At 52.4% G+C, this 14,319-nt stretch overlaps 1 protein-coding gene across 3 annotated transcripts; it reads right to left on the minus strand.

Moving 5' to 3' along the window:
- Positions 1 to 247: 247 nt before the first annotated feature.
- On the minus strand, positions 248 to 12,366 carry LMBR1L (limb development membrane protein 1 like). 3 transcript variants are annotated; one of them, XM_082851209.1, is made up of 17 exons: positions 12,029 to 12,366; positions 9,043 to 9,127; positions 7,717 to 7,750; positions 6,549 to 6,688; positions 6,258 to 6,361; positions 5,482 to 5,608; positions 4,902 to 4,970; positions 4,700 to 4,764; positions 4,281 to 4,353; positions 4,104 to 4,187; positions 3,932 to 4,008; positions 3,290 to 3,367; positions 3,067 to 3,140; positions 2,742 to 2,832; positions 2,592 to 2,658; positions 565 to 726; positions 248 to 364 (listed from the first exon to the last, which is right to left on the minus strand). In XM_082851209.1, exons 1-17 carry the CDS (start codon positions 12,098 to 12,100, stop codon positions 297 to 299), a joined length of 1,470 nt encoding a protein of 489 aa, XP_082707335.1. In that variant the 5' UTR covers positions 12,101 to 12,366; the 3' UTR covers positions 248 to 296. The 3 variants fall into 3 exon arrangements, with proteins under 3 accessions (XP_082707335.1, XP_082707336.1, XP_082707334.1); XM_082851210.1 differs by having other exon boundaries at positions 9,043 to 9,158; XM_082851208.1 differs by having other exon boundaries at positions 4,104 to 4,353.
- Between the last annotated feature and the right edge of the window lie 1,953 nt (positions 12,367 to 14,319).

Raw genomic sequence — 14,319 nt, forward strand, 5'->3', positions numbered from 1 at the left:
CATGGCCCGGAACAGCAGTGAGGCAGATTGATGTGTAAACGAATTTGGGACGGGGAGCCAGACCCAGTCACCCAGCCCCACCTCACGCTGGGGCCCACAGTTAAATCTGGAAAAGCTGGGGGGCCTGGTCCCAAACTCTGGCTCAGATGATGCAACAGTGCAGACAGCTCAGCTCCCCTCTGCCACCCACCCTCTCAGATTCCAGGTCCTGAGGTCCACCCACCCCTGGGCACCCCTCCAGGCCTGGGCAGCAGATGGCAGTGTCCAGTTTTCTCCCTCCCACCCCCAGCTGGAGGTCACTGGTGCTGGGTCTTCCTAGATGCCCGGGGGAAACCGGAAACCGGCAATGGCAGTCTGTCCAGCCCTGTGGAAGAGGCAGGGTGGGCAGTCAAAAGCGGGATATAGGTTCAGTCCTCAGGGATAAGACAACCAAGCCACAGAATGGGTGGATGAGATACGCTGCAAACAAAGCAGACAGCATGCCATCTCCCCTGCTTGGGATGACCACTGTTCCAGAGGGCTCCATCCCACAACCCCACCAGCCTCACCCCCACTCCCTCTCACCAAAGGCCCGGATCAGCTCTGCCCGCACAGCTGCGGTGAAGGTTTTCACCAAACAGAGAGTGGTGAGGCCCGCGAAGGCTGCGTTGTAGAGGAACACGATGTAGAAATTGCCCAGCCAGTTGAAGCGTCCGAAGTCACCCAGAAGGTCCAAACGAGTGAGCCCTGAAGTACAAAGGCCAGGATGGGAGGTAGGCTCCCCAACCCTTCCCTGGCTCAGAGCCCAGCTTTCTGCTGCCTCCTGGTGGCCACATCTCAACACTGCAACTAATAGGTTGGCTTCTATTCATTCGTTATTCCTATCTCCCAAGCTCTGTCTCAGGGACAGTTCAGGGCTATTGAAGAAAGTGTCAGCAGCTAGGCTTGCTTTAACTTCCCTTCCAGAGTTTGGCATCTTCTCCTCCCATGGGGGGTGCCCTCTGGCTCCAGGAGTCCTGAGGAGCATCCTGGGCCTGCTACTTGTTCCTGGGCCAGGAGCCTACAAGCCAAATGTCACCAAATGTTTTTTTTAGTAGACAGAGCAGTGTGCAGGCTAAGAGCTCTGACTCTGGTCATGGCTGCTTTGGTTCATATCCGAACTCCACCCTATCTAACTGTGTGATCTGGGGCAAATTCATTAAATATCTGTGCCTCAGTTTCTTCAACTATAGAGAAAATAATGGGACTGTGAGAATTAAATGAGACAACACACATAAAGCACTATATGTGCCAGGCACTATTCCAACACTTACCAAGCCCCTAACAATAATAATATAATCATCATAAACTAAAATTCTGGAGGGCTTCCCTGGTGGCGCAGTGGTTGAGAATCCGCCTGCCGATGCAGGGGACACGGGTTCGTGCCCCGGTCTGGGAAGATCCCACATGCCGCGGAGCAGCTGCGCCCGTGAGCCACGGCTGCTGAGCCTGCACGTCCGGAGCCTGTTGCTCCGCGGCGGGAGAGGCCACAAAAGTGAGATGCCCCCGTACCGCAAAAAAAAAAAAAAAAAAATTCTGGAGCCCCGCCCCCCCCCACTTAAAAAATATTCCTACCAGCATCCAACCTTAAAGGAACTAACTGGTGGACCCACAGGCCAAGTTTCCTAAATTGCCATGGCATAAGTACAAATGGTACAGTAGAGAGAATATGAACTTAAGAATCAAATAGAACTGACTTAAATACTAAATCATGTACAGTATACGGATGATGATGGTGGGGAGGTGGGGAACCTATGCAACTCCCCTACTACCTTGGGTGAAGCAGTTACAGTTTTGAACATTTTTACCAGGTAATGCTAGATCATAGCTAAAGATGGGAGAAGAATTGAGCATGTTATTTCATGCCCAGCGTGTAGAAAAAGCACTGGACACTGGACTGGGGTTCAGGAGACAGAGGTTCTAGCCTGGCTTAGCCTTGCTTCAAACAAGCTGTATAACTCTGGGTAAATCAGCTAGCTTTTCTGTTTCTCTCTCTCTTTTTTTTTTTTTTTAATCTTAGTTTGGCCACGCAGCGCGGCAAGCCAGGATCTTATTTCCCCGACCAGGGATGGAACCCGCGCACCCTGGAGTGTAAGTACGGAGTCTTAACCACTGGACCACCGGTAAAGTCCCTGTTTTTTGTCTTTTAAATGAGAATGTTGGGACTTCCCTGGCGGTCCAGTGGTTAAGACTCCGTGCTTCCACTGCAGGGGGCAAGGGTTGATCCCTCATGCCGCAGAAAAAGAAAGAACTGTTTATCAGATGATCCACCGCAAAAGAAGATTTGGGGGAAAGTGGTGCTTCTCCACCAAAAAAAAAAAAAAAATGGAAGTAAGTAGGGGAGGCTGTGGGATGGATGTAGCAAATGGAAAAAGTATGAGCTTTGAAGCAACACTACTCTGAAGCTCAGCATAGCATTTTATAGAGCCTCTGTTTCTCCATCTGTAAAATGGAGATAATCCCTCCTCATAGGTTTGTTGTGGGAATTAGAGAGAGCATGAATATAATGTGTCTGCTTAGTACCAGTAGGTACTCAAAAAAAGCCAATTCTCTTACCTCCTTTTGCTACTTACCCAGGGTTCGAGAGAAGACAGGAAGTGCTGAGCTTAGGACCAGGAGACAGACACAGTTCCCAATTATCTGGGTGGGATTAAGGAAAGGGCAGGTCAGGGTAGCAGAGCTGCCAGCACCTAGTACCCAGGCACGCCCCCCAGGCCAGCTACCTGCGTCATGGCTGTGTCATGCCACCTGGGCCGCAGTCCCCAGAAGAGTGGAGAGCTGTAGAATCCCACGACCGAGGAAACCATCAGGTAACTGTCACTGGGTTAGGGAAGAACTGGTCTGCTCCCAGGGATTAATGCCTCATCTCAAAGGGAACAGACCTCTCTCCCCCAGCGCTCCTTTCAAATCAAGTCTTTTCCTTCTTTCTGAACCCCGGGTTGGCCAAGTCTTGCCCTCTTCCCTATCACTCCCACTGTAGCTCTGCCCAGCAACCCAGAGGAGACAGGTTTGGTGAAGAGAGGCAACGGTGGGTTTCCAGAAAGATACAAGATGAGTACGACCTGAACGACGGCACCAAAGGAGCCCAGCTTGGAGAAGGAGACCTGGCCCAGGGAGGCACCCTGAGAGATGGAGCAGTGTCACTGTGCAGCACGCCCCACCATCATCAATGCCACCCGCACCCAGCCTACCCCCTGGCCTCAGCTTCTGCCCCTCACCCAGCCTTTCTTAGGCCCTCCCCAAAAGATACGGTGGGAGGGCAGCCCAGTACCTGCATGCCCCGGGGCATGGCAGCCTCATCGATGAGCAGCTCCAGGATGTGGATGGCCACAATGAGCACAGACAGACCCTGTGTGAGGCAAGGTCATGGACTCCCATCCCTGTCCCAGCCCACAGTTGTATCCAGAGTTGAATGTTAAGAGCAGACACTCTGGTCCAACATTTTCAGTTTCCAGTTAGCTGTGTGGGACCTCCTGAAGGCTGATGCTAGCAAGAGAGCACCTTTGAGGGTATTATAAGATGCACCCTCTCCAGATGGGAAGGATTGCAAAAAGGCCAAATAGAAAAATATACCTCTTCCTCCAGACAAATAAGACTTATTCCCAAGTCCAGGATGTAGCAAATGGGGGGATGGACTGGATTTCGACCCTTATTTTCACCCCAGAGCAAACCTGCATAACTGCTTAGGCCCTGCGCGGCCTTGGGCAAACTCCTTAACTTCTCAGTTTCGTCATCTACAAAATGGGGACTGATGTGCTCAGCACAAGGCGGGACACAAAGTAGATACTCGCTGAGAGGCAACTACTATTATTGATGATAACCAGGTCCTTGCATCTCCTCCCTGCTCCCTGAGAAGGTCTAAGGTACTCAAGGGCCTACTACCTCCCACCCCCAACAAGGCTGGTATCCGTACCGTCAGTACCAGCAAGCACAGCATGGCCAGTGGGTAGCCCAGGTTCCGCTGCCAGGCTGAAGCCTTCCGCCGCTTCTCTGTGCAGGGATGGGAAGCAGTTAGCAAGGGCCTAGAATGAGGCTCTCTTCTCCTTGGGGAAAGCAGGCATCCCAGTGCCTACCAACCCACATACCCAGCAGGACCCTCTGTGTCTGCAGAGCCAGGACCCGTCTGTGCAGCAGTTCCATGTCCAAGGGCAGCCAGCAGGAAGTGGGATCTGAGGGCAGAGAAGATGGTGCTGTCCCCGAGTCCTGCACAGGCCCTGCCCAAGCCACGCTCACCATCCCAACTGGGAAGAGCTGCGTCTCACTGCAAATCCTGCGGGTCAAAGCTGCCTCCTCAAAGGCTGAGCAGTGCAGCTGCTCCTCCAGGTCCTCCAGCAGCTGTGGGCGGGGGAAAGGGAGGGATGGGCTGTCAGAGGCTCCCTGATCCCAAAGGCCCCAGGAGAAGCCTGCTCATCTCAGGCCTCCTTTGTCCTATTCCTTCCCCCTCCCTCATTCACCGCCCTGCGGCCAGGCACTTTATGCAGTCCCTCCCAGCTGCCATGTCTTCTGCTTTGTATGCCTGGTGACCAGCTCCAGGTGATGAGGGTCAAGGATACAGGAGCCAGCAGAGGCTGTGGCCCTCTGCAAGGTGTGCACTGCACAACTGTAGGGTTGCTTCATTGTTTGGCTCCAGCTTTGCAGGAAGCCCGCCCTGCAGGATCAAAGGACAAGGGGCACTACGTACCCGGGGCTTGACCAGCAGTTTCCCAGTGACCGAGAACATGCGGGCGAGACCTAGCGGAGTACACACTGTGGGGACAGGAGCCAGTCACCTACCAGACCCTTCTCTCTACCGCTTCCCCTACCCACCCTTCCATTCCGTCCTCCACCCTGGTTGCTCTGGCCTGAGGACCTTACCCATTCCCTCTCAGGTCCTGAACACTCACCCAGGAGCAGCAGGACCCCGAGGAAGGAGATGCAGGAGTAGAGGTAGGGGAGGTAGTACTCCCAGAAGTCTAAGGATAAAAAAAAGTACGTCAGCCCATCTCTCTCCTCCTGCTTACTGGGGGATGACAGGCCTCAGAGTCTAGGCAAAGGCACAAGACAAAAGCCTATAGGGGTTAGGAAAGTAATGTAAATGAGGAAAGCTGGCCAGAAGAAGGAGCGACAGAGACTATAGCAAACTGGAGATCCTATCTAAAGGGCACAACCACTATTTGGCCCAAGTCACTGGGGCCTAGTGTGGCCAGATCCTCCACCTTGTCAAGCAAAGCCAGAAACCTGGATATTAATGTGAAATCTCCCCGTTTCAACAGACTCACATTTTTTTTAATCATTGTATGGGCGCAATGGAACACTTCTACAGGTTGGATTTGGCCTGAAATCCATCCGTTTGAAACTTCAGTCTAAGGGGGAAGGTCCCAAACTGCTCCACTTTAGAGGGATACAGTTGGTCCGGGCAAGGGAACATCGGCCAGCTGAAGAGTCAGCCGGCCTGGAGGGTGGGGAGGAAGCTGGCCTTCTCACCATACAGGGACTCCGTGCTGGCCTTACTGTTGTCCACAATGGCTGACGCCACCCACACCATTCCCAGCACCAGCAGAGTGAGGAACATCAGCATCACCACCGTCTCGTAGACCCGGGCCAGGACACCCTACAGGAGGAGGCAGTAGGTGGGGGGCGGGCAGTGTGGGGAAGGAAGGAGACGGCAGAGATGGCAGCTTGGCTGGGGACCCGAGAGGACCGGATTCAGGAGGCAGCGGAGGGCGTTTCCCGCTTACTCTGCTAAGTCACTCTGTCCTCCTGCCCCACAGTCCGGGATCATTCCCTCTACTGGATATCCTTCATTTGCAATCCCCCTCCCCAGATCCCTTCTCCATCCCTGTCTTGCCCTGGGAGGCTGACCCCGAGGTCTGTGTCACATAAGCTCTTTGCCCTCTGGTTTCCTGTTCACCTTGCCCAATGGGAAGGGCTGGCAGGAGAGTGGAAGGTAGGAAGAGAAAGAGTCCAGGGTAATTTTTTGTGTTTCCTCCCACCTTGGGCACCTTGGACACTAGCTCCTCTCCTGGGTGGCCACACCTCCCCAGTTTCCACTATCAGTGGCTTCCAGAAATTATTTCTTCCTTTGGCTCCCACAGGCTTAGGGGTGGTAATGACCTCCTGTCGTCACTAGCGCCTCAAGCTCCTTAGTGCTGATTAAACCTCTGCAAATAGTCTCTTCATTAAAATCTCTTCAGTTGAACCATCTCAGTGGAATCCTGTCTCCTGTCTGCACAGATTGATTGATACATTCCCCCACTCACCTTTCTGGAGCCAGCGAAGCCCTCAGACTCAGTGAAGAAATATGCAAAGGGCATGAGGAAGATGAGGGACAAGTTGGAGAAGAGGAAAACGAAGTTCCAGAGGCCTAGAGCAAAAAAGGAGAAGCAGAGATGGTCATTAAGGGGGGACCCCAACCCACTGGGGACTGACCATGTGGCAGGGAAGGCGGGAGGGATGGGGTGCTCTATGACTGATTAGCCCAGGCTATCTGTGTCTGCCCTACCCTATCTGCTCTCCATCCCCACCCTCAGCTGCAACCAGGATCGATGTACCATGGATGAGGGAGCCGTTGAGCCACTGGATGTAGTAGTTCCGAGGCAGTGAGAGCAGCACCTCGTTGCTGATGATGGAGAAGGGCAGGAGCAGGACAGCACCCAGGGCGACTGCCAGGGTGAAGGTGCACAGCTCGAGCCTGGGCAGAGAAGGGGAAGTGCCTCTGATTAGCTCAGACACTCACTTCCCTGGGCCCAAGAAGCCCCATTCATCCCCACAGGCACTTGTGACTTCTCCTAGAACCAGCTGTAGCAGTGACAGACCTAGGGAAAGAGCTGTCTAGCTGGGGCTCTACCCACTGCCTCCCCACCGTAGCCCTTACCTCCAGGAAAGCCTTGGCATGTGGGATGGGAACAGCTCAGGCATTTATGGGAAACTGGTCGCCCGCCATATCACTTGCCCAGACTGTCCCCAGGAATGAGGTCCTCCCGCACTTGCCTATAGGGTGTGCCGGGCATGATGCCAAGCTAAGGGGCCTGACTTCTCTGCTCAGCTCAGGGAAGTGGATTTCTGAGCTTGCCTTCTTCAGCCTGGACAGAGCAGGGTCACTCCATATGGCTATGCCCTATGGGAAGGTACTAAGGCAAAGCGGGGACAAGGGGAGTTGAAACCCAGCTTCATAGCCAAGGCCTGTGCCCTGGGCTGCATCAGCTGAAAAGAAGGGACAATTATCTAGTTGGTCCATGGGAGGTGAGAGAGGGGGGTTGCCTTTTAATCTGTTGCCTGTTGAATCAGAGGAGTCATCTCTATATTTTTCTCTTTAGGTGCTAGTGAATAATAACAGCCTAGAGTAAGGGCCATCCTCTCAGAAATAAGCATGCCCCGCCTTTGGGGGCTCCACCATCAGTCTGTATCTCCACCCCACACCCTCTCCAGTGGCTGCTGGGAGGTGACGCCAAGCTGGAGCCACTTCTGGTGACTTAGGCCCGCAGAAGAGGCTTCAGAGTTCCTGGCCAAGAGGCTGCTTGAAGCTCCCGGCCCAACCTGGGAGACAGGAACAGCAGCTTTTCCAAGCATCCCTAGGATAGCGTAAAGCCAGAAGAAGCCAGAAATGGGGCGGAAGCAGAAACTCTCTCTTCTGACACCTTACTCTCCCCCAGCTCCAGGGGCCTCAGATCCCAGCTTCTAAAGGCTACTAGTGCCAGGTGCTGAGGCAATGACACTTACGCAATCTTGTTGACTGTAGCATCTTCATCATCCGCTACAAAAGACAGAGGCATGGGGAAGAGGCAGGCCATCAGTGTGCAGCTCTGGGAGCCATCTGTGTTGCAGTGTGCTCTCCTGCTCCCTCCTGTCTCCTGAAAGAAGGGCCTGGGCCCACTGAGGCAGAGCTGGGCAGGAGGCCCTGGGAGAGCTCACACTATGAACCCCACAACCTATTCTCTGGCCAGGGTGGCAGCTAAAAAATCAGTGGACCCAGGGGCTTCCCTGGTGGCGCAGTGGTTGAGAGTCTGCCTGCCGATGCAGGGGAAACGGGTTCGTGCCCCGGTCCGGGAAGATCCCACATGCCACGGAGTGGCTGGGCCCGTGAGCCATGGCCGCTGAGCCTGCACATCTGGAGCCTGTGCTCCGCAACGGGAGAGGCCACAACAGTGAGAGGCCCGCGTACCGCAAAAAAAAAAAAAATCAGTGGTCCCAGGTGGAGAGAGTATGGACCAGAAATTCCCCCACTTCCCTCCTTCCCCAGCTCTCCTCCATCATAGGTTCCTCTTTGTAAGCTGCAAATACAATGAATGACTGGTCTGTGAGGTTGGTTACATCAGTGGCTAGGTATAGCAAAGGGAAATGGTGGGGGCGCAGGGCGGGGAGGGAGAATCATGGAGAAAGTCCCCAGGGAATCACACTGAGGACTAGCTGTCTTCTTGTCTGAGGGTGCATAAAGCCGTCTGGAGGGGAGGAAAGCTTCAGGCCAGGACAGGAAGATCTGGACAGGCTGGAGCTAGGAACTGTGGTAAGTGTGTCCCTCCCCTTAACCACACAATGCCTACAGAAAGCTTTAATCTGAACTCTCTACCAAGAGAAAGGTCACCATCACCGGGTCCTGGGGCCCCAGTGGTCAGGGAGGTCTCTGGTCCTGGGTATAGGAGCACTAGGAGAGGAGATGACAGAGCTTGTGCCCATGATAACATTCACCCTGCAGCTGCCTGCTTTAGGTTCACAGAGAGCTTTCACATTAGCCATCATATCTGCTCTACACAATGACAGTGGACTGGGTAGAGACTGTTAGGCTCATTTTGTAGAGGATGCAACTGAGGGTCACAAGAGTTGCATTACTTGCCCTGTGGCTCTGTTAGTTGAGGGACTTCCATCTAGACTTTCCACTCTACCACCTTGTCTCTGCCTGTAGAAGGAGGGAGGCAGAAGAGGCAGAGGCTCCAGAACGGCCACCCCTCCTTTCCCAGCAGGCACCATAGGCTGCTTCCCCTGAGGCTGGTGCCATGGCAACGGGAACACTGGCAGAGGGCAGGCAGAAGGGAGGGAAGTCACAGGTACCTGTGGTGAACTCAGCAGGCTTCTTGAAGCGGGTCAGGGCGATGTGGCAGAGGATGTAGAGTGTCGCAAACAGAAGTGTTGAGATCTGTGGCAGAGTGTGAGCGAGATGAGAAGCTCTAAGCCCCACACATTTCACAGCCCCAATGGCCTCCCTTAATTCCACAGGGACACTTTCGCAAAACTAGGCTCCATACTTCCAGGGGTTCCATCTTTCTCCCCAGTACTTCCTTCTAGTCAAGGCCTCAGGGGCCTACAAGAAGCATCAGACAGGGGCTGCCCCATGCACTTGGGAAAACAGTACCATGCCCAGCTCTACAAGGGTTTTTTCCCAGGAAAAAAATAGTTCCAACTGAACCCTGGTTGGTAAATTGTCAGAGAAGACTGCTAGAGATGCACATATCCGCACACCTGAAACAGGCCACAGAACCAGAGGGAATTTACTCCTAGCACATTATTGGAAAAGGAAGCAGGTTTGAGGGGAAGAAGGGGATGTCTGCATTGTCCTGGTGCTGCACCCCCCTCTTCCTCCACTCCCACCTTGATCCAAGCTCTAGGAGAAAATAAGTAGGAATCATGTTCCTAGACCAACTCAGAGCTTCCACTCTGTTTATTCAGGGGCCCTGAAAGATCAGGTCTGCTCTGGGCCAAACTAGAGCCTCTTTGATGCCCTGTCCTTAATAGTAAGCTTTAATTGGGGCCCCACATCTATAAAGTTTCTAGAGCTGGCATCAGCCCCTTTAAAAGCTATCAATCCCTGGTTCCTACCTAAGGTGATTTGCAACTGCAGGGTAGGCCTCAAAGGGTCTGTCCCATGCCCCTGGGGGACTACTCCTCCAATGGACAGTTATGGCAGGACTTGGCCAGGTTATTCTACACATGCATGCATCCCTACTCTACCGCAAGTAAGCTGCTATTGTCCAGGGAAGGAGCCACTAGACAGCTTGGCTCCACAACCAGGGCCAGAGAATCTTGAGATGTTATTGCGTTTGAAGTAGGCAGGATCAGGGACTTCCCTGGTGGCGCAGTGGTTAAAAATCCGCCTGCCAATGCAGGAGACACGAGTTTGAGACCTGCTCCAGGAAGATCCCACGTGCCACGGAGCACCTAAGCCCCTGCACCACAACTACTGAGCCTGCGCTCTAGAGTCTGAGAGCCACAACTACTGAGCCCACCTGCCACAGCTACTGAAGCCCGCACATCTAGAGCCCATGCTCCGAAACAAGAGAAGCTGCTGCAATGAGAAGCCCATGCACCGCAACAAAGAGTAGCCCCCACTCGCCACAACTAGAGAAAGCCCGCACGCAGCAACGAAGACCCAACGGAGCCAAAAATAAATAAATTTAAAAAAAGAAGGCAGAATCAGTCTCATAGGTGCTCCAGTCCCCAAGAGGAGCTGACCCTACAGGGAATCTGCATACAGCTCTCTATGCAAAGAGCGAAGTCATAGACCCCAGGAGAACCAAGGGTCCAGGACAAAACTGTAGCTTTTAGTATCAGGGAAGTAGGGTAGAATGAGCCACTCAGATTGTAACTGCAAGATTTTTACTGCCTAGTGCTCTGCCCTGGGCTTGCTTAATAAGCAGGAAGGTGGGAGGGCTCAAAAGGTCAGACTGGAGTTCCACGCAGTTCCATGCAGTTCCAGCAGAGGCTAGGTCATTTTCTAGAGCAGGGGATTGGAGCCAGGTGGGGGAGGTACTAGAAGCCTTCAGGCTGCCCTTGGCCAGCACTGATGTCCTCAGCTAATGAGACTAAAGGATGGGGGAGACATCCAGGAGGCTGCTTCTCTGTCCAAGGTCTCATCCCTCCCTGTTCTCTAGGAATGTGGGTCTCTGGCTCTACACTGTCTCAAGGCCTGGGTGTGCCTCCATGATATGCCCAACCCTGTCATGTGGAACTATCCACTAAGAAACACACAAGGAAAGCTTCCTGAAAGCAGATCTGGAGCTCTACACATGGACAGATTTACTCCCTACTTCTCAGTCCTCACAGATAAGAGCAGACCTAGTTATGCCATGGCTCACTTTAGCCCTCCTCCAATCTGAGGCTGCCCAGGGCAGACTAGGGCCAAGTCGGAGAAAAATGAAGGATGACCCCATCAGTGGGTTCTCCACTCACTAACTTCTATTCTTCTAAACCCTTCCCTTTCCCTTTAGTATTTGTGGGTGAGGGCTACCCAGGGGAGCTCCAAGGGAGGGGACAGAGATGAGAGTTCAGAGCCGGCCTGAGAAAGATGCGATCCCCTAAACTCCACTGGGTGTCCCTGGCCCAGAAGTGAGGAGTCCCTTGCTGTGTGGCAGTTTCAGCTGTTACTCTAGGTGGCAGTGAGGCAGTAAGGAAAGCAGCCAGGTGCCCTCTGTAGCACCGGGGGAAACCACTCACAGGAAATCCCTGAATGGCTGGGAAGCTAGGAAACTCGGCTTGCAGGATTTCTAACAAACACCAATAAGGGGGAAGAAAAGAAGGGGAAACTTTAGTTGTTCCCCATCTCTACACAGTAGAATCCACCTCAGCAAGAGTACTTTCTTCTAAAGTGGGAAACCCACCAAAGTCCACTGTTCGTCTCTCCTCCGTCAAACATTATTTGGGTTTGAGGGGTAAGTGCAAATAAGCCTCCCCTCAGCCAAACCCATCCCTCTCCAACCATCTGACTAAAACCGTAAGGCTCACCAGGCTCCCAGACACACGAAGACCTGCACTCCGAACATGGGCGGGGGTGGAGGACAGGAGGGGGGGGAGGGGCGTGTCGAGTGGGAGGAACGGAAACCGATCGGCTTTGTTTATCGCGCAGCTACCCAGCTGACCCGATCTAGGGATTCGCCAGCCCGAGCACTGGTCGGACCAGGGCCCTTCGTCGTTAGCCCCTGGACCAAGCATTGTCTGCCGGCACGCTGAGCCCAGGTGGTCTCACTCCGACCCGAACTCTCTCTCTCCCGCGACTCCCGTTCCCCACTTGGTCCTACCCTTCCTGCCCGGGTCCCGCACTCACAATGCACTCGCGGACCTTCTCGTGGAATAGCTGCTCTCGCACGGATAGCACTTCGTAGTCAGCTGCTTCCATACTCTGCTCAGCATGACTGGGGCGGGGGTGTCTCCGGGCCCGGGGAGGACCAGCGGGGATGAAACCGCCGCCGCCAAGCACCCGGACCCAGCGAAGGAGCCGTTTCTTGCAGCCTGTGACGAAGACTCGGGGTAATCTGGGGCTCAGGTTCTGTCGTCTGGACGCCCTTCCCTTAAAGGGGCAGGCACCCGCGGGCCTCGTTTTAAAGGGCCCCAGCCCCCCGCTGCTCCCTCCCCTTTAAGGTCAGGCTTCCGTAGAGTTTCAACGCAGACAACAGCCGATAGGCAAGCTAAGAGGAAGCGCAAGTCCGGGTTCTATTTTACAAGAGGCAGAGCGAACACAAAACGGATGGGCGGGATCATTCCAGGGAGCGGAACTCATTGGTTCCTACTGAGCTGCCGCTCTTCGCTAGAGGAACGCTGATAGGCTCGCCCCGTGGAAGGCGGGATCTTTGGGGCTTACCGGTGCTCGTTCTAAAACTAAGCAACTGTCTTTTTCACCTCCCGTAGTTGATGAGCAACGAGTGTGACCTTGCTTCAATAAGCCATTTGGATCAGGCCATCCAGGTGGAATGTGAGAGCACCATAGGGTTCTGAAAGGTACGGCTGCTCAGTAACAAAAGGCCCGTAGTAGCATTTTCTTTTTTTTTTAATTTATTTTTTTATACAGCAGGTTCTTATTAGTTATCTATTTTATACATATTAGTGTATATATGTCAATCCCAATCTCCCAATTCATACCACCAGCACCACCACCATCCCCTCCCGCTTTCCCCCCTTGGTGTCCATACGTTTGTTCTCTACATCTGTGTCTTTATTTCTGCCCTGAAAACAGGTTCATCTGTACCATTTTTCTAGGTTCCACATATATGCGTTCATACAGGATATTTGTTTTTCTCTTTCTGACTTACTTCACTCTGTATGACAGTCTCTAGATCCATCCACATCTCTACAAATGACCCAATTTCGTTCCTTTTTATGGCTGAGTAATATTCCATTGCGTAGTAGCATTTTCTGAAAGTGTTTATTGTGGGGTGAGGAACCCACTGCCGCCAAGTTTTCACTCAGTCACTTTTGTGGGAGCCCTAGTGTGTGCTAGAACAAATACCAAAGAAAAGTGGATAAGAAACTACAGAAATATCCATCTGAAACTTTGTGAGGAAATGCCCACAGGGGATCATGGGCTGAGTCAAACATTAGCTGACCACCTACTATGTGCCACTCACTTTATAGATTTTATCACATTTTACCCAGGGAAAGCTATGATTAGCATTTTAGAGATTAGAAAATGGTGAGATATTGTCACAAGGGATTCAAGTTACCTTCCTATGACCTTGATACATGTACTGTTTGGGAAGTCCCACCTTCATGGAGTTAAACCCTTCCTCTAAAATGGAGGGAGTAGTACAGGGAAACTTAAAAGAAGGGATGAGTTTTGCAAAACCCCCCACTGAAGAATAAGAGCGCAATTCTAAAGGACTAGACTGTGTCCCGTTACTATCTGAGCAAGAGTCAGGGGCCAGAATGAACAAATGAATTCTGTACTCTTGAAACAGGGCATGTACCTTTATCTCTATTCTGTTTCCCCAGTGATTTGAAGTAGAACCTTGGGAAATAAAAAGCATATACTTGTATATACATACATATTTGTGTGTATGTTATATATAATATACTATGTATGTGTGTGTATGTATGTATGTATGTATGTATATATATATGTCTTTGGTAGTAGCAAGATAATGAGAGGACGTGAATAGCTGATTTCCCTTTTAGCAACCAAGCTTGGAGTGAAGAGAATCCAATGAGGAGAGTGGGCAGAGATAGAAAGAGAAGATAGCTGGCTGGGTCCTTGGCTCTGTTGCAGGGAAGGAAAGGAGAGCACAGGGAGGTGGCTTGGGCCTATTGCGTGACCTTGGTGCTTAACTCTTATCTTTATCTCAAGCCAAAGTACTTTAACGATCTTGTTAAAACACAAATAAGATCTGCCCCTGCTCAAAATCCCTCAAAAGCAATCCATTTGCACTTAGAAATTCACCTGCCTTATAGTAAGAATACCAAGCCCTGGGAATTCCCTGGCGGTCCAAGTGGTTAGAACTTTCACTGCCGAGGGCCCAGATTCAATCCCTGGTCTGGAAACTAAGATTCCACAAGCCTCGAGGCGCTGCCAAAAAAAAAAAAAAAGGCCCTCAGGGTTACCAAATGGTGGCCTCTGGGCTGCAT

This window comes from Leucopleurus acutus (assembly GCF_964270905.1).
Source record: "Leucopleurus acutus genome assembly, chromosome: 11".
Classification (NCBI taxonomy): domain Eukaryota; kingdom Metazoa; phylum Chordata; class Mammalia; order Artiodactyla; family Delphinidae; genus Leucopleurus; species Leucopleurus acutus.